The 23,409-nt window shown below is 31.9% G+C and overlaps 3 protein-coding genes across 17 annotated transcripts in view; 2 read left to right on the forward strand and 1 right to left on the reverse strand.

Annotated features, from left to right (window-relative positions):
- Positions 1–3,830: 3,830 nt before the first annotated feature.
- Positions 3,831–12,064, forward strand: LOC145733600 (sodium/hydrogen exchanger 9B1-like). 3 transcript variants are annotated; one of them, XM_081986500.1, is made up of 10 exons: positions 3,831–3,970; positions 6,916–7,013; positions 7,874–8,042; positions 8,977–9,118; positions 9,659–9,807; positions 9,863–10,094; positions 10,152–10,385; positions 10,476–10,716; positions 10,920–11,321; positions 11,376–12,064. In XM_081986500.1, exons 2-10 carry the CDS (start codon positions 6,921–6,923, stop codon positions 11,742–11,744), a joined length of 2,031 nt encoding a protein of 676 aa, XP_081842626.1. In that variant the 5' UTR covers positions 3,831–3,970; positions 6,916–6,920; the 3' UTR covers positions 11,745–12,064. The 3 variants fall into 3 exon arrangements, with proteins under 3 accessions (XP_081842626.1, XP_081842624.1, XP_081842625.1); XM_081986498.1 differs by lacking the exon at positions 3,831–3,970 and adding an exon at positions 5,745–5,775; XM_081986499.1 differs by lacking the exon at positions 3,831–3,970 and adding an exon at positions 6,018–6,213.
- A 1,027-nt stretch (positions 12,065–13,091) lies between these two features.
- Positions 13,092–17,084, forward strand: LOC145734208 (sodium/hydrogen exchanger 9B2-like). Its single transcript, XM_081987430.1, has 8 exons — positions 13,092–13,326; positions 13,786–13,930; positions 14,543–14,688; positions 14,741–14,972; positions 15,585–15,818; positions 15,879–16,119; positions 16,290–16,691; positions 16,749–17,084. Exons 1-8 carry the CDS (start codon positions 13,212–13,214, stop codon positions 17,031–17,033), a joined length of 1,800 nt encoding a protein of 599 aa, XP_081843556.1. The 5' UTR covers positions 13,092–13,211; the 3' UTR covers positions 17,034–17,084.
- An 808-nt stretch (positions 17,085–17,892) lies between these two features.
- Positions 17,893–23,409, reverse strand: part of Ca-beta (Calcium channel protein beta subunit) — a 67,965-nt gene continuing 62,448 nt past the window's right edge. For 10 of the 13 annotated variants that reach the window (XM_081987433.1, XM_081987431.1, XM_081987432.1 and 7 more), the window contains one exon: positions 17,893–21,965. In XM_081987433.1, the coding sequence (XP_081843559.1) occupies positions 21,721–21,965 (245 nt within the window). In that variant the 3' untranslated portion in view covers positions 17,893–21,720. Of the gene's footprint in view, positions 21,966–22,227; positions 22,313–22,410; positions 22,468–23,409 lie in introns of all 13 variants that reach the window. The other 3 variants (XM_081987439.1, XM_081987437.1, XM_081987443.1) reach the window with 2 other exon arrangements.

Genomic DNA, 23,409 nt, shown 5'->3' on the forward strand with positions numbered 1-23,409 from the left:
GTAGTTCTGTCATAAAACTGATTGATTCGTATTTTTTCCTCTTATTTGGTCAATTCAATCAAACTGAATTGATTCATCTTTTCCTCCCGTCTGCGTGATTTCATCTATCATGTAAGAATTCATGTAGCAAAACTGTGTTTTAAGTAATCAATGAATAGTCAGGTTATTTGAATTCATTTAAGTAATCTAATTTAGGAATACAACAATCATATAAATCGTCACAACTACTGCCATCATAAGAATAATACAAAAATTTGAGTATTTCTAGAACAAACCACTAAAAGCCTCATTTCATCAAATTCGTCTACCCAGTATTCAAGACTTTAAACACATCCTCACCGGAATAATGGAAAGCATTTCCTAATGGATGCATTAGGCAACTTGTGCGTGTTATCCTGAGATGGGTAATTCAGTCAGTAAAATGATTTATAGCGATTTTAATGTTGACAAGCATGGGCACTTTATGGACGTGTGTTGTATTAAAATTTAAATTATAAAAGCGTGTTAATTTTCTAGTTTGATGGAGTGAAACTAAGTTGTAAGTGACTTGAGGGTTTTCTCAGTTATTTTTGAATTAGCAGACATCAATAAATTAGTATATTACATAACATGTGTTGTAAGAAGCATTTTAACAATAAGATATAATTCCATGAGTGCTTTTCAACTAACTACTGGAAGCATTTCATTTCTAACTCGTGTGTGATAACACAATTAAGTTTTTGCAGTAATTCTACACATTTTTCATAAAAGAAAGTTGCCTCTAACTTTACTCGTTTCCCGTTGAGGGCGCCTCGGGTTACTTAGGCAAAATCTTAAATATCTTGAGAACGGATAAGTATTATTTAATGAATTAATAGCTCTTTAGAAAGGTATTTTTTTTGTTTTACCAGTTGGTTTGTTAAACCATTTCAGTTGCTATAGGGCGCTTTCTGAATATATGGCACTAAATGGTATATGGATGTCTTCAATCTAATTAATTCTAGTATTCACCATAAATGTATTGATTTTCTTCCAATATATATCAGTGACAAAAATCTTTTGCCTTGTTCCACCTTTGGGTTTGTTTTGTCAATATTCTTATATGTGTCATATCAATAAATCATGTATCAGTTGAATGAAGGAGAAATCCAGTTTTCCTTGCAAATGCGCCGTGTAAATAGTTAATGACGGATTCGGTGACAATTTGTGGATATAATTAATTAATATGAGGACGTTTTGTTGTAATTTAATTTGCAATGTTTCAGTTATTGACAGTGCCCTGAACTAAATTCTCCAATCAAAATAATTTTCAACTGGTAAAGTTATACATTTTTGGTTTATTGAACAAACCATTGATTAATTTTTATTTATTATAACGTTTGTTCTTTCGAAAAAACTTAATTTTGTAGCCATTACTTCTTAGTTTCTTAAACTTTGTCCACAAGTAAATAAATAATAAACAAGTGCCATTTAATTTTGCTTATCTCTAAATTATGTATTAAATAGATGTTTATATAGGTAATATAAATGAAAATCAAGTGTATATTTTATTGTTCGGTTTAAATGATTTAATGCAATCCTTAAATTTCTCTAATAACTCAATTAGTTTAAGCCTACATTAGAAAGCTTTTACAACGTATAGTTTCTTTTTATCGTTTAAATAATAATATGTTACGTAACTTTCATATAATTTTTACAAATTTTTTTAACGCAACATCTATAAGGTTTCATTTATTTTATTAATTATTTTTATTTGTCATTATCACCATTTTTAATAAAATACTTGCTAATTTTGGAGGCTTGTAGTGGATAGGTATTAAACTGAATCATGTGAGATCTGTTAACTGTTATAAAGAATATGCTGTTCAACCTTTGGTGTCAATCACCAAACTTCGTAGATTTGATTTATCACTTAAATCAAAATCACAACTTTCATATAATAAGTAGCTGAAATTAGCAGTTCTTTTTGATTTAGTATACTTGTGAGTATTATTAACAAGAAGTGTAAGAAATCGAAGTGATTTATTCAAATTTAAACATATATTACCAATTTTTCGCACAAATTTTACTATTATAATTATAATCTCTGAACAATAAAACAATTTGTTCGTTGCTTTCGTTATTATCTTTCAGGGCTTCTAATCCGGCTCTCAATTGATTAATACACTGCTTTCAGATATTACTATTATTTACAATAAATGATTTGGTATTATTGGTGTAAGTGGAAACGATTGGAATTAACAATGACAAGTAACTTCTAGTATAATTGCTTCTCTTATAATCTTTCAACTAGCTAAGCCAAAAGTATACTAGTATAGAAAAATAGAAACAAAACAGGCAGATATGTACATCAACAGACCCCATCTTGAATAACAAAGATGATTACAAACTCTTTTATTGAGGTCTTAGTACCTACTTTATTTAAAAAATGTAATTAGTACATGCAAAACATTTTTAATAAACTTTTGCATAAAGTAAAAATAGTCAAGGCAAAATTTCAATTTTGATAAACAGACTAACGTCATTATACATTTTAAACGGTTTTAAAAATTTACCTCATGAGATTTAATGAATTGGGATACCCTGTATATTCATTCCTGTCATTCAGCTTCTCATGACCTTCTACATTACATTCTACCATGTGCTGTACAAAAAGTGTACAGTTCCAGGGATATACAGGGTGAAAGCTAATCCCTCACACAAAAGATTTAAAGAAAGGGTTAAATTAAAAACAAGAAAAGTAAAAATAACCCCATTTTTCAAATTTTCCAATATATAATTTGTAAACGACCCTTAATCACCAAACTGGCAAGGTTATTTTGAGACATAAAAAAAATTTGCGAGAACCATGATCAAAAATTTTGCTGTCCCATTTTTGTGACGAGCAGTTTAGATAACTGAATATTTAAAATCAAACTTTTGTGCTACCATTCAGTTTTTTTTAATAAAATTGTGATTAATCAAGCTTAGATTTAGATTGAATTAGATATGAAATCCTTAATCAAATAATATAAATCATGTACTACTCAGTACTCACAGATTTCAAGAGCCTCAAACTTTGCCCGGGCTGTAAAGCCTTACTTTCAACCTGCTAAAACTACTGATCCTCTAGCAGCTCTGACGTCAATAAATAGGTATACAACTTCTAATAAAAATCTTAATATATGATTTTAGGAAAAAAGCGTTAAAATGACGTAACATTTTATTTCTTAACAATTAAAAGCTTCAAATCTTTGCTATAAAAAAGGCAATTATAAATCGATCATTATTAACTAATTAAATGTTATCATTTAGCTTTATCCTGTTTGAACAGAGCTTCTTAAGGTTTCAATCTTTGTTTTTTAAGTTTACTCATACCATAAACATTTACAATAAAATCGCCTGGATTAAGATTTTATTGACCTACAATCCAATCCAAAAATATTATCTATAGCACCTAATTCGTAATTTATCTTTTGGAAAAACTAAGGAGTTTTCTGAAACAGTTTAAAACTAACATATTCTTTAAAATATTTATTGACAAAGTAGATTATCAGGGTCTCGTGATTTATTTAATGTACCATAGTTGCACGTAGTCTTGTTGCCTGATAGTCGCAGAAAATCACGAGTTGAAAATATTGAAAGCAAAACGCTTTTCAATCCTAATCTTCCAATCCCATATACAACCCTAATCTAGGATTTTTCGATTTTATTGCTGGTCATATTTTATGCGATGTCTGAGTAGCCTAAGGCTCAATCTGATTGAATATGTTTATCACTTTTATGGTGGGATAGTCCTAGCAATAAATGAGTATTTAAAATATTTATACAAAGCCATCTTTAATACCGGTGAAGTTTCATAATTTAAATGAAACGAGTTAAATAAAACGACATTTTGGGGTAACTGCCCAGTGTAAGTCTTTCTATTCGTGCATTATTTTAGTTATAATGATCTGAATTCGTTTTTGAAGATAACAGCTTTGATAAAGGGTAAAGGATATTCATATTTACGGTATGTATTTACATCACTTTTTAAAAACGATCATTGCAGCTTTAAAGTTTAACATAATTAAAATGTAAATTTTTCCAATAGTGTGGTCACTACTATTTAAAACTTTAGCAGTTTCAGAAAACAACACGTTTCAAGTGTATAGTTTAGTAGATTAATCTTCTAGAACACGTCTATAGCTGAAGTGCTATAAAATGTCTAGGCAAAGCGGGAATACTAATCAAACTACTTGAAATCCGATCTCACAAAAATGCGAATCGATCAAGAAACTTTATTTAAATTGACTTCACGTTCTGATGACGTTTTCGATAAAAAGTGGACGCTGATTACAATACGCTATGAAAACGTAGTAAATACACAAAAATAAAACTTTTACTGATCACTTTTTTGCTATAAGTAACATCTTGGTTTGCTAATTGACTTAGAAGTGGTACTCGATTACATATTAAGATAACATCACAACGTAATTTTAAGTCAAGATTTTTAGAGTTATTATCAAAAATGTTACCAGGACATAATTGTCTATAATTGTTAAACAGTGTTTATTTCAACCTTATCTAGCAAAAGAACCAAAGGTGGCAACGTTGTACTACTAAGTCTACATGTGCAGCCATTTGTGTAAACCTCAGCTCAAGTGGGTAGTTTGTGAAATTCGAGGGGTAAAGCGCTTAGTAAAATTTTGTACCCTAATTCCTAATTATTCCCAATAATACCTCACAATACCCACTAATTTTCTGAATTACCACAACTTTTGAGTGTAAAAAACCACTTTTACATTAAAAAAAGTTTTAAAACTTTATCAATTTTTCTCTTAACCTTGAGAATCTAAGCAACTGAAAACAGTTTTCAAACTTCTGGTGGCATTTTGAAGTATCAGAATCCACTAATGCCATTTTGCAATTTTGGTGTTTCTGATCTACAAGAACCGTTTGATATACTCAAGACTCAGAAGACAGTTTGAAAGACACTGGGGACATTTAGAGTGTTTCTGCGATGCAAAAAACAATTTGAAAAATTCTAGTGACTTTTTTTAAGGATCAGAAGACAGTTTTGGAGCCACACACACCATTTTGGTGTTTCTGAGCTGGTTTCAAGTTCATTCAGTCAGTGACAGTGAGGGTTAATAAAATATTTGTATTTAAGGTAGAGGGATGGCAAATCACTATTCACCAAAATTATATAATCATGGAAAATTCAATTTTGGGCCTTGATTCTAATACATGATGCAGTTAATCAAAAATGTAGGTAGCTGTTTTCAGACTGACTACAGACTGTATTGAAAAAGGCAAAAAAAACAATATTAATAAACATTATGCAGTTATCAGATAATTTCACGCAAAATTATCGGTAATCACCTTAGAAAATGATTGTACTAATATAAATACTTAATTATCGTGACGGTGTAATTGAACTTTACCATAAACCACACTATAACAAATAATCTAAAAGCTCCATATACCATTACAAGCAACTACAGAAAAAAAGAGAGAGCATCCAGTTATCAATGTAGTATAAATAAAACTAATTGTAGAATAAAAAACTGAAATGATAGCAAATTTGTGATAATGTGTAAAAAACTACGACACGTGGGTTGATTTGAGTTATAAAGTTGTAGTTTTTCCTCATTCAACCAAATCTAAGAAATGGAAAACTGGGAGCAGTTTTTCAAGTCACCTTGTATATTTCAACCACACTGCAATTAACGTTTTGGTCTACTGGCAGTAATAGTTGCATTCTTCTACACCACAAGTTTACACACTTTACAGGTTGTTCAATTCAATTATGTAGCTTTATGTCAGTTTGTTTAGGTAAGTGATTTTTGATAACTATCATTACATCATACTCGTTTCGTAAGCAAAACTCCATTGACATTCAAAAAAATGTAATATTCGGTTATATGAAAATATAATTTGTTATTCATATTATCAGTTCTCAGTCCTGGTTCGCAAAACGTGATACAGTTCGATCGCCACTAAGAGCCAAATGACGTAATGAAAACAAAGCTACTTATAAAACACATTGGAGTGATATAAACGGAGACCGATAAAGTCAAATTGATTATTCAAAATTTGTACCTCGTTCAGGTGGATGACACTCTTGCTTCATCAATGAAAACAAATAATTCATTAGATTACGTTCCCTCCAAGTGACTTTTTAAAAGTGTTTTGTATTTCCATTATTGTTGGTGAATGCAGCAGTTAAGTGTTGTGTAGACTACGGAGGATAATACCTCAAAGTTGCTGAATGTAAGTATTTATTAGAAAGTATGGGCGAAAATTGTTTGGTGTGACCAGAAGTAGTAGACAGATATACAGATATTTCCTCACATAACTAGGTATACATTACTTGTTATTCAAAAAACTGTTTTAGAGAAGGGTTTTTCAACCCATTTGAATATTTATCTGATTTTTCTTGAACATACTAAATGATCTACACTCTGCACTAAAGAAATAGTCTATGCTAGTAGTCTATTACTGGAAAAATAAAAACATTACTACACACCCTGTATACTATATCTTTGGTACAAATTGAGGGAGAATGTGAATACTTTAAGGTAGATTTGACAACATAGGCTAGTACAGTCTTAAAAAAAAATTCGGTCAACAGAAGTTTTCTTTTATTAAAAATTGCTTATTTCTAAAGTTATGCTGATTCGTTATTATGTGCATCTCGTTTTGCAACAAGTTTATATAACAAAAAGCTACTACTAATTTATACTTCCAATACACGAGGGCGCAATTAAACTCTCTAGGGTGAAAAGTGATTTTATGCACGCAACATTTCGAAACACTTAGAGAGTTAAGTTAGCGGAAAATTGCAGTCGAATTATCGTTTGTACGTGATTCAGGAAAATGTTAGTATCAATAAGTGCTTAGAAAAACAGTTAAATTAAAAATTGGTTAAAAAGTTTTACTTTTAGTTTAAATAATTGATAATGTTTGTTACAGGAAAAATGTCTGGAGACCAAGATCAAAACAACGTCTCATCTAATAACACATCACCCGGATCTCAATTGGAAGTATCAACAAACCATAATGTGAGAAAAGTAAGTCACGCTTTTTTGTTTGTCTATTTCATGCTAATTGGTATCAAGCGCATTGAAAACATATAAGTAAGTAGGCATTGAAAAATTAGATACTTTTGGTGATAATACAAAGTTTATGGTACCTAGAAAAATTGAGATTTGAGGGTTTGGTTATGCATACCAGTACATTTGTCTTAAAAACCATGAAAGTTAATTTAGTGACCTAAAATTCGTTTGGCAAATCAGTTTTCAGACAAATCTTTTGAACATTGACTTTGCAACCAAAGAACCAAAGAAAAAATAGACTTATTTACTTCAGAACCACGAAAGTAACAAGAATCTTACAATAAAGACACATTCTAGATTTGAAGCTTTAACTTTTACGATTTCAACCTTACATACATATTTTTACAATAATTTTTTAAAGCTGTTCTGGGTGTAATAAAATTCTCGAAACCGACCCACTTAAACAGTTTGATTAATTTCAGATCATGATAAAAGCCATAACTCCAGACCATCAAAGTTTTTTTGTCTAAATCTTGTATTCCATCATTTTCAAGTGTCATTAACTTTTGCATACTTGTGACGTTATGCATGATTTGATTTACACTTGAAAGTTTAAATATTTATAAACTAATCCAATTAACTCTGTATTTGTTCATCCTAAAAGGATTAATTTCTGGATTAAGCTTACACCATGATGGGTATTGTTTTCTTTACCCTGATTGTGATCGATAAGCTTGTAATACTAGTTTCCATAAGAGTATTGAGTGCGATTAGGAATACCACTTACATACAGACATCTTAGTCTGTATGTTATCTAGTATTATCACAATTCACTTGTTGTTACCTCAATGAAATGGTTTTTAATCTAACTTTAGGTTAGTATAGTGGATCCATATTCTCATGAACGAGGATACGACAATCATGCCTTTGAATCCCCAGCAAGAAGTCGAAAAATCTCAGGACAAACTGCTGATCATGCTGAAATAGGGCCAGTAAGGAAAAAAAGCATTTTGCACCACGCTTTGGAAAACAGTGCTCGAACTGGTAAGAACTAATTGAAAATACTACTTTCTGTGTCAAAGTCATATTATTTACCTTGCTGAAGAGAGTTATTACCATATCGATAATTATTGATTTTGCACTTAATGTTTTGTAGACGCACTTAGGCGATACAATAACAGCAAACAATTCAGGTATATGATTTTTAAATAATTTTCCACCGATTTAGGTTACAAATATTGACATTATCGGTTCAAGGTAATATTTATTGATTCATTCAATTTGGGTAAATCACTGATATCAATATAAGTAAACACCTTACACCTTAATTTTTTTTTAATTTTTAAAGCAAAATTTTTAGGAATTTCCTTAAAGTGTCACTTGAGAAAGTGCAAATAGTAAACTAGGTTACACTCATCATTTAGATTAGGGTCGATTACTACTTTAAAGTAGTGGTGGGTAAATTACCAGTAAATTACAAATACTGTGTTTCTGGCAGTTTAACTGAATAAATTTTGTAGTAATTTTGTCAGATTATTGAATAGGAAATTTAATGAGGATTCGAAAAATGTACTAAAACAGTCATTTTCTGACTTCAAATGGGTTTTACAGGCAAATTTGTCCAATTCAAACTTTGATAACTTTTTATTTGTTTCACTCTCTGTATTAAAAAATTTTATTGAAAGATTCATAAATAAACATATTCTGAATATCACTTAAGTATCTTCTAGCATTCTTTTACTACACTAAACTATCATATCTGTGATTTGGATTATTTATTTATATTTTTTCCTTTTTTTATGTTTGCTTGTTTACGTTTTTGGGTCATTTTCATTCTTCCACTAGAACAGTCAGTACAGTACGTAGTTTCAAAACATGTACGCTAGTTCCAGCACAAATAGACTGATAAAATCTCCTAGTGAAGGAGACGTGTGTCGTTGTGCAGTCTTTGTAAATCCAAAACATTTGCTCCTTTCAGATGGCAGTAAACAACCAGACTCGGAAACACACAATAGGTTTAAGAAACACTCCACCACTGAATCCATATATTCCAAAACATCGGCGTATTCCAAGTCGTCCACCCATTCTAGGAAAATTTCACAAGAAGCTGCAGAAAACAGGTATTGTTTTCCATTAATTTGACTTGAACCACAAAATTATGCTTGTTTATACAGAGTGGATTAAAAGCTTTTTACATTTAATTCTACTGTATACCTATAGTTTGTTCAATGACTTCTGACTGTTGCGTCACAATTGCCAGCCAAAACTGGCACTTTTTAGAAGGTTGTCAGTAGCACTTAGAGGTTTATGGAACTTTAAAAATGGTCCTAAGAAAGTTTAAGACAGTTGTAGAGTGCTCTGAAACTTTCCAGAAAGGTTCTCAGTAGCATTTAAACGTTCTTGGCACATTCAAAACGGTCCTAGACGCCTTTGACCATTTAAAAGCAAGTAGAGGCCTCTGGCACTTTTTAGAAGGTTCTCAATAGCATTTAGAGGTCTATGGAACTTCAGATCATCTGATCATTGAACAGTGAGAAGTCACTGAATTTGATAATAACGACATACTAGGAGACGCCTTCTAATTGAGGCAATTCAAAATATTTCCTTTTTTTGACATACTTATACGATACAAAAATCTTAAGTAAAATAATAACTTTTAGCCCATCATGGTGGTATTCCCTATTCAGTAAGTGTCGATCAGAAGAAACTCATCCATCTTGGAAGCCTACATTTTGGGGAAGCTTGTGTCCCTATCCATTCTGTCCAACATATCGTCAATTTTCCAGAATAATAGCTTTAGTATTAATAGGTAAGTCTTTCACGCGTTTCACGAGAGTAAAAGTAAAAAATGAATTTTTTGCTAGGTTTAGTAGCATGGTGCGTACTTTATTACTTAGTGGGAGAATACGCAGCTCCACCTGATGGCATACTATTCCAGTTAATAATTTTAAGTATCGGAGCTCATATTGGTGGTTGGCTGATGAGCTTCACCACCCTTCCTGCCTTAATTGGTATGCTCTTTACTGGTGTTCTGTTACAAAACGTTGGTGCTGTAAATATCACTGAAAGCTTTTCGGAAATCAACAAAGTACTTAGGTGAGTTTACAATGGTAACTTTAGTGCATGATTATCAAAAAAAAAAACTAATTGTAGAGAACTAGCGTTGGTGATTATTCTCATACGAGCTGGCTTGGATTTGGATCCTCATGCCTTAAAACGAATGAAAATTACTGTTCCTAAAATAGCGTTGATTCCTTGGCTTGTTGAAGCTGCTGTAGTAGCCGTACTTGCTAAATATCTTCTTAGCATTCCTTGGGATTATTCTATTCTACTTGGGAGCGCTATTGGTGCTGTAAGTCCTGCTGTGGTGGTTCCATGCTTATTTAGGTGAGAAGTGTTAAGTGTTTTGTTCAAATTAAACGTTTTCAACTAAATAGATTTCTTGTGTGAACATACTTATTTGGGAATACTACTTAGGTTGCGTGCTAAAGGATATGGAGTGGCAAAAGGAATACCCACTCTTATTATTGCGGTGGCAGGAATAGACGATGCTACGTCAGTTGCCATTTTTGGAATCATTAGAAGCGTCATGTTTTCCAACAGTGGCGTCACCCAACTTATCCTACAAGGTCCAGTTGCCATTCTGGCCGGAATAGGTTTTGGTATATTGTGGGGGTTAATCTGCAATTACACTCCTGAAAAACATGATCCATTTATGGTAAGTCACTCAACAATTATTTAATCATGCCCATTTTATTGTGTGATCGTTGTTTGCTACTCACATGTGTTTGTTTTTAACAAGAGGCACTAACTGTTACCGCTTGAGATGTAAAACCAACTTCATGCAAAATTCTGTCTTGCATGATGTTTATATTTATAGCTTTTTTATGCTAAATAATATTTTTATCACCTCTATTTCAGATTCCTTTGAGAATACTTCTCTTGCTAGTCGGAGGTACAGTAACTATTTTTGGGAGTGAACTCCTAGGATATGGTGGTGCTGGTCCTCTAGCTTGTGTAACAGCCGCCTTTACCTGCCTAGTAGTTTGGTCGAGACAGGGATGGGAAATAGAAGAAAATCCCGCAGCTACTGCGTTCGAAATATTCTGGATGATTATGGAACCGATTTTGTTTGGTATCACTGGAGCCCAAGTGAAATTCTCAGAATTGGACGGTTCAGTTGTGGGTGTTGGAATTGGTATTCTGGTTGCCGCCTTTTTGCTTCGAATGCTGGTAACTGCCCTCGTGTCTGTTCGCAGCAATTACAATATGAAAGAAAAAATATTCATTGCGTTTGCTTTGATGGCCAAAGCAACTGTGCAGGTAAGATGTTTTGTTCAATCCTTAAAACTGTTATGCACGCATCTTATTTAACAGGCTGCTTTAGCCCCGGTGGCTTTAAGTGAAATAGAAGATGAAGATTCAGAGGAATATCAGTATGCAAAGAAGGTCATGATGGTGTGCATTTTGTCTATAATGGTTACAGCCCCTACTGGGGCAATACTAATCTCACTAACTGGCTCTAAACTACTAACGAAGACCAATATTCCTATTGTACCAGAAGAGTGGCGGAGATCACATCGACCTTCTATTCGTGATATTAGCATAATAGACGAGGAAGAAGAGCGGGAAGATATTGAAAGTGTCAGCGTAAATGACACTCCAGAACGAAAAATTACTCACCTAAACACTAATAATCACAATTACAAATTAGGGGGCAATAGTATTACACCAATTGATACGTGATCAAGCTTTATAAACTTATCTAAATACTTGTCAGACTAATGATTTTTTATTACTGTGTCAAGTATTAAGAACAATAAATGCCAACAAGTATTATTTTTATATCAATAACCATTGCAAGAATCTTGTTATGACAATAAAAAATTCTATTTTAAATCCTTGTAAATTTACGTATTTTAAAAAGAATATCAAGTAGTGTAGTAGTGAGATATTAGTCGTAGGATATACCACCTTGGTTCATATTGAACTTTGAATTAATTTATTATTTAAGAATTGTATAAAATGTATGTAATAAACCTACAAATATTGTTTTATCTCATTAGTATTGATCGTTTTACTTACCTACTTAATAATAAATAAATTCAATAATAAACTACTTTCCTACATCCTATTCATTTTCATTTTATTTGTATTCTTCTGTATACTACAGGAGGATACAATGATAATTTATCCATTGCGATTTATGGATGAAGTGTCTTCTTAAAGTCCTGAAACTATATTTATTATTTTCTTCAAACGTTTCTTGCTGCTCCGTCAATGTAAATCAAATTTCAATTAATTGACAATTACATCAAATTGACGTACAGGTTGTTTATAGAAAAAATGCAATACTTCCCTGGTTTTTAAGGTTAAGTTACTGGCTACACAACAAATTTCAGAACTGTAACGCCCAAATTTCGAAAGTACTGACTGAAACTGTGTTTCATTGCATTATAAATGACATTCTTTCATTTTTGGTGATATTGATGACAATTTGAGTAAAGTAGGTTGTTTTTGGAACAAATGCTATACGTTCCTGGATTTCGAGGTTAATTTACTGCCAACACAGCAAATTTCAATGCCGTAACCCCCAAATTTCGAAAATACTGACTGAAATTGTGTTTCATTGCATTATAACGAATATTCCTTCATTTTTAATGGCATTGATTACAATTTGAGTGAAGTAGGTTGTTTTTGGAAAAAATGCTATACGTTCCTGGATTTTAAGGTTAATTTACTACCAACACAGCAAATTTCAGGACCGTAATTCTCCCATTTCCGAAATACTATCTGAAATTGTGTTTCATTGCATAATGGTTTTAAGTTAAATATTTGTGAAATGAGCAACTGAAAGCACAACTATATGACATCCACACGCTTATTTCATGCTAAAAACAGCAAAATTCATAAATTAACATCATGATATTTCATCAATGTAGATATTGTTCTCCATAACATTTGTGATGTAAACTTACATAGTGCATTTCTAAAAAAACACAAAACGGGGAGTTTATCTATATTTTGCAAACAAAAATCACTTGACTGGCATTATTTACTATACTTATAGTAAACGTTATTTTTAAAAATAATTTATTAACTGTCAATCCTGCGCAGCGCAATTTTTCTCTAACTGAAAACAAGTGAAATTTTTCTATTTAGCCTCCTGGGTTTGTGGTTCATTATCATAGTTCTACCACCTTATATCATAAAATGCATAATAACAAATATCTAAACATACAACATGCACAGTTGGCACAACTGGTCAGTGGTATTTATGTGGAGAAGAGTTGTAGTGGGGAACAGATAGACACATTGGTGTTTATAGGTGAGTAGGTAAAAAACTGCTTAAGATATTCTGTAGTAATAATTGACTATTATAAGTCAAAGGTATTATTTTTACGTACAGGGTGTCCCACTGAAGAAAACTGTCTTCTTGACATCTTTCTGATAATGTTCTTGCCATGAAAAGTATAATCGTGTAACACTCTGTTTGCTAAGTAGTTCTGCACGATCTAACATTCAAAATGTTACCTATTTAAAGTTCATCCCAACTTAATTATATCAATAAATAACCAATTATTATTTAAGAAATAAACTAATTTCATGCGATAAGAGCACGATTCTAATTTTCTCGATCAAATCGATGCAAATCACTGCAATTGCGAAAGAATTGTTGTGGAGCGTGCAATGGCTTCAAAGTTTAACAAAATTTTGAAAAGTCCAAGTGAAGGCGATGTGTGTGATTGTACAGTGTATTTGGACCACAACCATCTATTTCTTACAGATGGGGGAGGTAATAAGAAGGCTGAGGGTGATTTAGGGAAAGCAAAGAAACATTCGGCGACCGAATCGATTCTTTCGAGAAACTCAGTTTTTTCGAGAGGATATTATTCTCAAGCCAGGAGGTTTTCAAGTGAGGAGGAAGACAGGTACTTTGTTATATTATTTATTTTTGAGATATTATTCAACTTACTGTGTATTTTTACGTTTCATAAATTCAACTGATGTTGCTTAAAAAAAACTTTACCTCTAAATATTCTTTAAACCCGTTGCTATTATTGACTAAGAATTTTTTCTATTTAGCTTTAATACTTTTATTAGTAGAGGATGTTTGTCTATCAATAATTTGAATTAATGTACAACAAAAAATTAATTAATGCAATTTTTAAATCATACATTTACTACTTGAGTTTTGTTAATATCTTTCATATTTACTAATATAAAAAAAAAACTCCAAACAATTATGTTGCAATAATTGTCCTCGAGTCCATTACACCGTTACAGTAAATAATCTACAATTATCGGTTAATTCAACAATATTCCATTTACACGTCAAGCAACAATAAACAAAAAATAATTAATTTTTCAGACTATAAACACAATAGAACAACAAAAAATAAATAATATTGTTTTTTTTCAGTGAGCTTCTTATATCTTAAATAATAATTGTGATATAAATGACATATTACAAAATTAATTGCCATATTATGTTTGATTAATGGATAACACTGTCACTTTTTCTATTGAAATGTTTACTGTAGATCGTGGTGGTACCTGTTTTGTTTGAAATGCCGATCGAAAGACGTGAATCCATCTTGGCAGCCGAATATATGGCCCAAAATATGTCCATACCCTTTTTGTCCCACATATCGCCAGTTTTCGAGGTTTCTTGCATTTTCTTTAATAGGTAAATACGTAATTTTTAAATTAACATTTTCGAAAAAAACACATTTTTTTAGGAGTGTTTGCATGGTGTGTCGTCTATACTATAGTAGGTGACATAGCAGCCCCACCTAATGGAATATTATACCAGCTGATACTACTTGCAATTGTGGCCCATTTTGGGGGATGGCTTATAAGTCTGCTGACCTTACCACCTTTAGTTGGAATGCTTTTTACTGGGGTTCTAGTTCAAAACACCGGAATTGTAGACATTAACCATAACTTTTCCGGAATCAATAAAGTGTTAAGGTATGTATACAGGGTATCAAATTAATTTACAATGACATCCAGATTGGTAAAAGAAAATCCATAGGAAAACCGTATATCACATGCGAAAGACAAAGACAGAAAACACTTATTTTGTCCAAATTTGTGATGAAACAAGGTGTACAAAAAAAGACACAAGCAACGTTGTCAAATTAATCACTTGGAATGTCAAATTTGTCACATTTTTCATCTTTTGGCAAAAACTTTACAATAGGGATAAATATTGTTATCGATGTGCTTGTTCCTGTTTGTTTAGTTTCATTTTGACGTTATGTTAGATTTTTTTGTTTTTGACAGATCAAAATTACTAAATTAGAGAGTTACTGCAATTCGATTGCTAAATGGAGAACAAATAATTTAATACAAATGTATGCAGAAACCGAACTAAACACTATTAAAATAAATGACATTACTATGTTTCATTCACAAAATAAATTTTGAAAATAATCTAGTCGACGAATTCATACAGGCATTTGGCAACATCGCAGTAAAATTTTCGCCTGCTTGGACTTTTTCTGTCTTTGTCTCGCGCATACAATTATCAATGTCTTTCTGTCCGTTGGTTAACCGTAATTTTGAGATTTTTGTTTTTAGAGAACTTGCCTTAATAATGATCCTCATAAGAGCTGGGCTTGACTTGGATCCAAAAGCATTGAAACGCCTTAGATTCTCTGTTGTTAAGATTGGGCTTATTCCTTGGTTTGTGGAAGGTGCACTAACCGCAGGATTATCCAATATATTCCTCGGGTTACCATGGAGTTACAGTATTCTTCTTGGCAGTATAGTTGCTGCTGTATCACCAGCCGTTGTAGTATCATGTTTAGTTAGGTAATTGTGTAACAACACATTCACCAAATAGCGCTAAGTGATAACTGATGTGTTGTCTAGATTACGAGCAAAAGGTTATGGAGTAGCAAAAGGAATCCCAACCCTGATAATTGCAATATCTGGAATTGATGATGCCATCTCAGTGGCCATATTTGGCATTGTTAAAAGTGTTATGTATTCGGATAGTGGTTTGCTCCACCTTATTTTGGAAGGACCACTGTCAATTTTAGGAGGTCTTGGTTTTGGTGCATTGTGGGGTATTATTTGCAAATATACCCCAGAAAAATACGACCCGTTTTTGGTAAGTTAACTACTTTTCTGCATCATTGACATCTGTAGAGAGTTCCATAAAATTGATTATTTTTTAGCGTTGTTTAAAAACCTGTTCCAAAGGTGATATAGTGACATACACAAACCAACATTCTTTGGTTTTGGTTCTATAAACTCTTCTAAAAATCATATTCTTTTCAGGTACCACTTCGAATAATTCTTCTACTAGTAGGAGGTACTGTCACAGTATTTGGAAGTAAACTGATTGGATATGGAGGAGCTGGTCCTTTGGCTTGTGTGGCAGCATCTTTCACTTGTCTAGTCTTTTGGTCCAAACAGGGATGGGACATTGAAGACAATCCTGCAGCTACCGCTTTCGAAATATTCTGGATGATTTTCGAACCTATTTTGTTTGGCATTACCGGTACACAAGTCAAATTTTCCGAATTGGATTCCAATGTTGTTTATGTGGGAACTGGAATCTTAATTGCTGCTCTACTCATACGGATGCTAGTCACTGTTTTAGTTTCAATTGGATGTAACTACAACACTAAGGAGAAAGTGTTCATAGCTTTTTCGTTGATGGCTAAAGCAACCGTACAGGTTGGTAAACTGTTTTTTTTTTGTTTTGAAGAAACACTAATTTTAAATTGTATTTAGGCTGCATTAGGACCTGTTATATTAGGAGTAACAGACGACCATACATCTAAACAATTTGAATATGCCACAAAAATCATGATGGTGTGCATATTATCCATAATGATTACCGCCCCAACAGGAGCAATTCTAATTGCACTTTCCGGTCCCAGATTACTGACAAAAACTAAATTAACTGCAGTGCAACAAGAACGCCGTAAATCACACAGACCATCCATACGAGATATAAGCATTATTGATGAAGAAGAAGAAAAAGGTGTAGTTGATTGTGTTCAGTCAGATGTTTGATTGTATTAACTTTTGTAAGACACATTTAAAATAAAATCCACTTGTTCCTAATCAACTCCTTAACTCAGCACCGTAAGTTTACAGAAAAGTATGGTGATTGACTGTTTTTGGTCACCCTGTACGTAATTTTTCAGATTGAATTTTTTGCTTGACACCATTGGATAGAGGAGCTCAAGACGGTTAATTTGAGTGGTACAACTTCCCTGCACTCCCAAAAATAACCAAGTTACAGGGTGCTCAAATTTTAACTGATTCGAAAAGTTTTTGCATCAAACTAGTTTTTGCTAAATAACTGTGAAAGTTTGAAAGAGAGCAAAAATGTTCGAAAATAATTTCAGATTCAGGGATGAGTTTCATCCCTGGAAGTTTCACAGTTCGTGAGTGCCGCTACTATACAGGGGGTGCATAAAAAGTGCAGTGCAAATTTCAATTAGACCCATAAATTTACTGGTCAAAATGGAATTTACTGGTAAATTTTTCTGTCACACTGAATTTTACTTTAAAAGACACTCAACTGACTTACGATTTAACTGTCGATGGAAAAAACCTTCAAAATGGTTCCTTCTCTCTCCATAAGTGTCCAGAGTTGATGGTAAATATGTACGCCTCAAGTTATCCGAGACAAATTATACTCAGAACAGATTTGTCCCATGTACCTTCTTAAATATGAAATAAGTAGCTTTTGATGTGAACAATTTGACAATAATACAACAAAATGCAATATTACATTCTTAGGTTATCCTATAGTAAGTATAGTACATCTTTGAATGTGAAACATCACACAACTTGTGTGATACGTCATTACTTTTTATTCTAATTAAAATTTGATATTTTTGCACTTATAATAAAATAAAATCCACAATTTTAATATAATTTTATTTAGAAAAAACGAACACTTACTGTGTCCTTTGGGTTGTCATATAATAATTTAAATTTTCATTATTATACAATATAGTAAATGGGGCAAGGCGCTTAGAAAAATCAACAAATCAAAGTGTTCTGATATTAGATTACACTAAAAAATAAATAATTATACCGACATAAAAACATTTAACATTCAGAAAATTAACTTTTAACTTATAAGTATTGTGTACAAGTATTTACAATATTGAAAAAAATAATCTTTAATAAAGTTCTCAAATATTAAATAGTAGTATAACTTTAACAGGATCTGAACTTTTTTACGATTAGGGTAGGTAAATTTTAAGCTATAAAATAAAGGCAATCTAGAACGTGGCTAAAACACTACCGGCAGGTATCAAAATGAACGAAGCTTTAGTAATCACATGCAATAAGTAAAAAAAATATTTTACAGCATTAAGGTACCTCTATACAAGTTTTCGTCTTGTGTTTTAAGTTTATAATTGGTCGGTGAATATTCTTCATTCGTAAAGACATGCATTTTATACAAAAGCTTAAGTGACCACTAGAAATTAATTAATATTAAAATTAAAGGTGGAATTACTACCTTTCTAAATAATGATCGAATTTTAACAAACTACAAAAATTAACGTAATTCTACTTGGAACTATTATTACACAAAAATAGCTTTCCCTATCAACAATTTTTCAATGACAATCACTGATTTACGATGCAAAATAAGGTTTCAGATGACTTTATGAAAGCAATTTTGATTGTCCTCATTTATGAAATTATATTTTCAGTTGATGTTTGCGTGAATGCAAAATTTTTACATTGTCTGTTACAACAAATTAGGCTAACTATTGTAATATGGAAAATACATTATCATTATTACAGTATTTGCACAACCTACAGTAATGTTCGTAGTTTGTGATTGCTCAAGAAAAAGTAGCAAACTGCCTTTTTCGATATTTCAAAAATTCACCCTATCTATACAGAGTGATACAAAAATCTGAAAAAAATATATTTCTCGTTTGAATCGATTGAATTTTTAATGATGATGTCCGTTTTAGAACGAAACGTTTGTCATTTAATTTGTTAGCCAATTAAAAACATAATATTTGGCCTAATATATCCCAAAATTAGTCTAACCTAACAAACTCAATTTTTAGTTGATAAATCTTTCTTGTAACAGACAGTGAAAAGAAAAATGTTACAAAACAATAAATTGACATCAATTTGGAATCTTCACCGAGAAAATTTCAATAGACATATCAGTATGACTTATACTGGAATAAAAAAAAATCGATTTTTAAGCCCATAACAACTTTAAAAGTAATAATATACAAACCGACTAATGTGAAAATATTCTTCTTACTAATATGTCTACTGTACAGATGTGTATACATAAATAATTTTTTACACCAGTATTTTGATATGGAACAGGTACGTTACAATGTAGTTTTGTGACAAAACATTATAATATCGGATGATATAATCTAAAAAAATAATATCAATCGACAAACTTCTAGTTTGTAATGCATGAACTTACTTAAACATTCTAAACGCAGTGCAAACTTTAACATTGTTCTATATTAATTTACTAGAATCAGTCAAATATGCTTGACGATATAATTTATTATTTTAATATCACGAAGGTAAGTTTTGTAGATAACTATTTATATTACAAGTCTGTGATCCTATAAAAATTATCAAACTTCCCAATCAAGTTTAACTGTTCTTATAGTAACGCAAATTAGGCAAAGATAAATCACTCTAATAAAAGAGTTACACAATACGGTAAAGGAAATATTAATATCTCAGTTCTTCTGCACTAAGACAGTACTTGTATAAAATTCAATGTTCAACAATTACCCTTCCTTATACAAATTAAAAAATTCTAATTATTCCTACGGTTAAAGCTTGAATAATCTTGTTAATTCATAGATGATTTAAAATTGAGCTGTACTCAAATATGGCACCAAAATGGTCAAAATCGTTAAAGTCCTATAATATTAAAGGTAAATCACATTTTTTACGGAACATCTCATTGAAGACTCCCAAGGTATTCCATTCAATTAATGTTTTCTGAATTTCTATTATAATTGTTATACAGGGTGTTCTGTCAGAGTATGATCAACAAGGTAGTGTAACAGAAAAAGAGCTGTACTCCTCATTTAAGAGGTTTCAGACGAGTTCTCTAGCATATTTAAAACGTTTTTCATATGATCCTGGCATTTTCCAACGAGTATTAGATCTCTACTATTTTCAAAACACACTCTCTTAGGTTTATGAGAGTTTTGGAGGCCTCTGGTACCTTTAAAAACATTCTGGGCCATTGGTTGTTTTTAAAAAAAATTAGAAGGTTTGAAGACCTCTAGTTTTTCAAATGATTCTTGAACACCTCTGGCAGTTTTAAGAAATTCTTCAGAAAAAGTGTTGTGACAGTTTTAAAGGCTTCTGGAATCTTAAAAAAAATTCTGGATAGTATAGAGGCTATTGGTTGTTTTAGAAAACTTTTAGAAGGTTTCAGGACCTCTGGTTTTTCAAATGACTCTTGGAAGCTTCTGGCACTTTTAGAAAATTCTTCAGATGTTTAAGAAGATTTACAGGACTGTGGCTATTTAGCATTTTTTCTTTTCTAAGGGCCAAAGGCCTTAGCATGTTCTCCATTAGGTTTCTGAGAGTTTTAAAGGCCTCTGGCACGTTTAAAAAAATTCTGGATAGTTTAGAGGCCTCTGGTTTTTCAAATGAGTCTTGGACGCCTCTAGCAGTTTTACAAAATTCTTCAGGAGTTTAAGAAAATTTAGAGGGCTGTGGCTCTTTTGCCTTTTTTTCTTTTCTAAAGGCTAAAATCTTTAGCATCTTCTCCATTAGATTTGTAACAGTTTTAGGGGCTTCAGGCAGTTTTAAAAAACCTGAAGAAATAGATTTCCTACCAATCCTAGCAAAATAAAAAGTAGTATTCTCCATGTGTACCTAAATTGCATGAGACATCTGAATCACATTATCTTTCCTAAATAAGCACTAGAATCTGCTTTACAGGAAAATTCTCTCAGTCCACTTTTGTTTAACCTAATTATGACTAATTAGTTAGGTTAGGTTAGGAGATATGCCAGTAGAGCAAAGATGAGAACAATAGAAATGATATTAAATAACTGAAAACTTCGTTCAACACGTAAAAAAGATAAAATGGACAAAAAAAGACAAAGAAAATCAATATGTTGTGTATGAATCTTAATTGCAAAATACTGAAAAAATTACACTTTACATAATAAAAATTAATAAAAACATGAGCTTCAGAAACAAGTTTTGTTAAAATCAATAATTCAATCTTCATAATTTTACATTAATTTGATCATTTTCTTGCCGGACACCCTGTATATAATTATTGGTGTTAAATCCAATTTTGTACATAACAGCAAAACATTCATTGGTAATACCTTTGGGATTCCTGGAATTCGGGACGATCATCTAATTCTATACCTCCAAACCTTTCGAGTAACTCCTTCCTGTAATTCCTACCTTCATGTTTGCTCTTCTCAATAGAAGACATAGACTTTCGTTCTTCCGGAAACCGTCTAGTGGCCCCGGTGCTACTTTCATGCCTAATGGACGGTCCTTCTTCTGGAAAACTTTCCAGTCGTCTTCCAGTGTATCTACCGTCATCCTCCAACCTGGATCGGTCAAAGGAATCCTCGTAGCTTAACAGTCTATCGTCTCTATACGCTTTAGGAATTTGAGGTTTGTAGTACGCTTCCGTTGGTCTGGAAGCAATTTCGTCCTGAAACTCTTCTTCAATGGGTTGTTCCGTAGAAAGCCTCCACTATATGGCATTTAACGCTTTCCTCGAGGTGTTTTTATGTGAGGAGGGAAAGTCCATATCTTCCCTGCTTCGAAGATTTCGTGATGGTATTCGGTCTAACGGTCGATCTCGATAATCGTCAGGCGGAAGATGATGACCTGCAGGATGAGTATTTAGATGGTCCTTTTCTGAGTATTCCTCGTATTCTCGGTCTCTTTCTAGCCTTCCTCTGGTACTTCTGGCATGTACCGTTTGGAAGGTGTGAGCTAAATAAAGAAAAACAAATTTAACATCCAAACCCTAGTAAACCAATTTAAGTATAGTAAGTAAATCAAACTCAAACACTAAAATATGTTTTAGAAAAAGTAACACAATTTGATACTTATTCTATACTATTCTACAGCAATCAAACTCTTCTAAAACAGCACAGAACCAAACGTTTTCACAAATAACCAAAGTTAAGACTAAAGTCTTAAGTTCAGTTTTTAAACCTCCCAAAAAAAAAACAACAAACTATCGTTAACTTACAAAAAAACCGCACTTTCAGCTTAAGCAAATAAATCGGTAGAGCCCGCTCGCCATATTTTGCCAGGACTCGGTGCTACCCCTGCAGCTATGTGCAGTTAAAGTACAAACAAAAGCATTGTTGCATTTAGCGAAGCGATTTGAAACAAAAAAAAAACTCAAATTAAGACCGTGCATAAACTTAACCTTCTGGAGTAAATGTTTAAATGTTGGGCGGTATTGGTGTCATTGAACCCGTAAAATCTGAAATTAGTAAGTACCCATAAAATGTCTTATTACGATATCGTTGTCTACAAAGTGTCCAAAAATGTTTCAGCGGTTGGTTTTTAAGGAAAAATAAAGGATAAGATTTATGTGTTCCAAACAAAGCCTAGCCAGTGTTTTTGGTATTTTTTTGTTTAAATATTTTACCTTTTAACACATATTTGTAAAGAATTTCTAGACACTCTGTATAGAAAAAAAGTGCTGTAAAATGTTTGTCTAATACAGATTTAATCAGCTGAACTACTAAAGTACTATATGAATATTTGTTAATCTGAATTAGGAAATTATTTTTATACTTGGTTATACCTTTAACCACAGATTACTTATTACAAAAATGAATATAATTTTTATAATATTTAGTAAATTTTTGTTTATTTATTTCATTCTGATGAGTACAAACACAAAGGATTTTCTGAACTGCATTGCTTTGAGATACTGAACGTTTAAAAATGCAAATAAAAACCAAATGAAAAATTTGACTCTTAAAAACTGCTTGTAGAGCAAAATTGATTCTGTAAGCATTACAAATTTCAAATTACAACTTTTGAGAATATGCACATGTATTTTGGAATTGGAGAAATTAAGATTTTAAGTGAATTTTTACTGATGGTAGAAACGGTCACGTGATCTTAATAGTAATTAAGATACCAAGGGCATTATAAGGACAATAATGACAATTTGTATGAGAGCATTACTTCCTATAATGTCCGAATTTCATTCTTTAATTTTTAATTTTCTTGGTAAATAAAAGTTCAAGATTTAAACGATCTTATTCAAAAAATGGTCAGAGGGCATTATAAAAAATAATGCCCTCACCTTAATAGGTGTCATTATTGATGAAATAATAACCCTGTCGGACATTAAATTTTGTTGGTAATATAATACACGTAATGTAACCTAAAACTGTCAAAGGTACCTTTT

Source organism: Ips typographus, linkage group LG9, assembly GCF_016097725.1.
Source record: "Ips typographus isolate SLU linkage group LG9, UJ_Ityp_2.0, whole genome shotgun sequence".
Classification (NCBI taxonomy): Eukaryota; Metazoa; Arthropoda; class Insecta; order Coleoptera; family Curculionidae; genus Ips; species Ips typographus.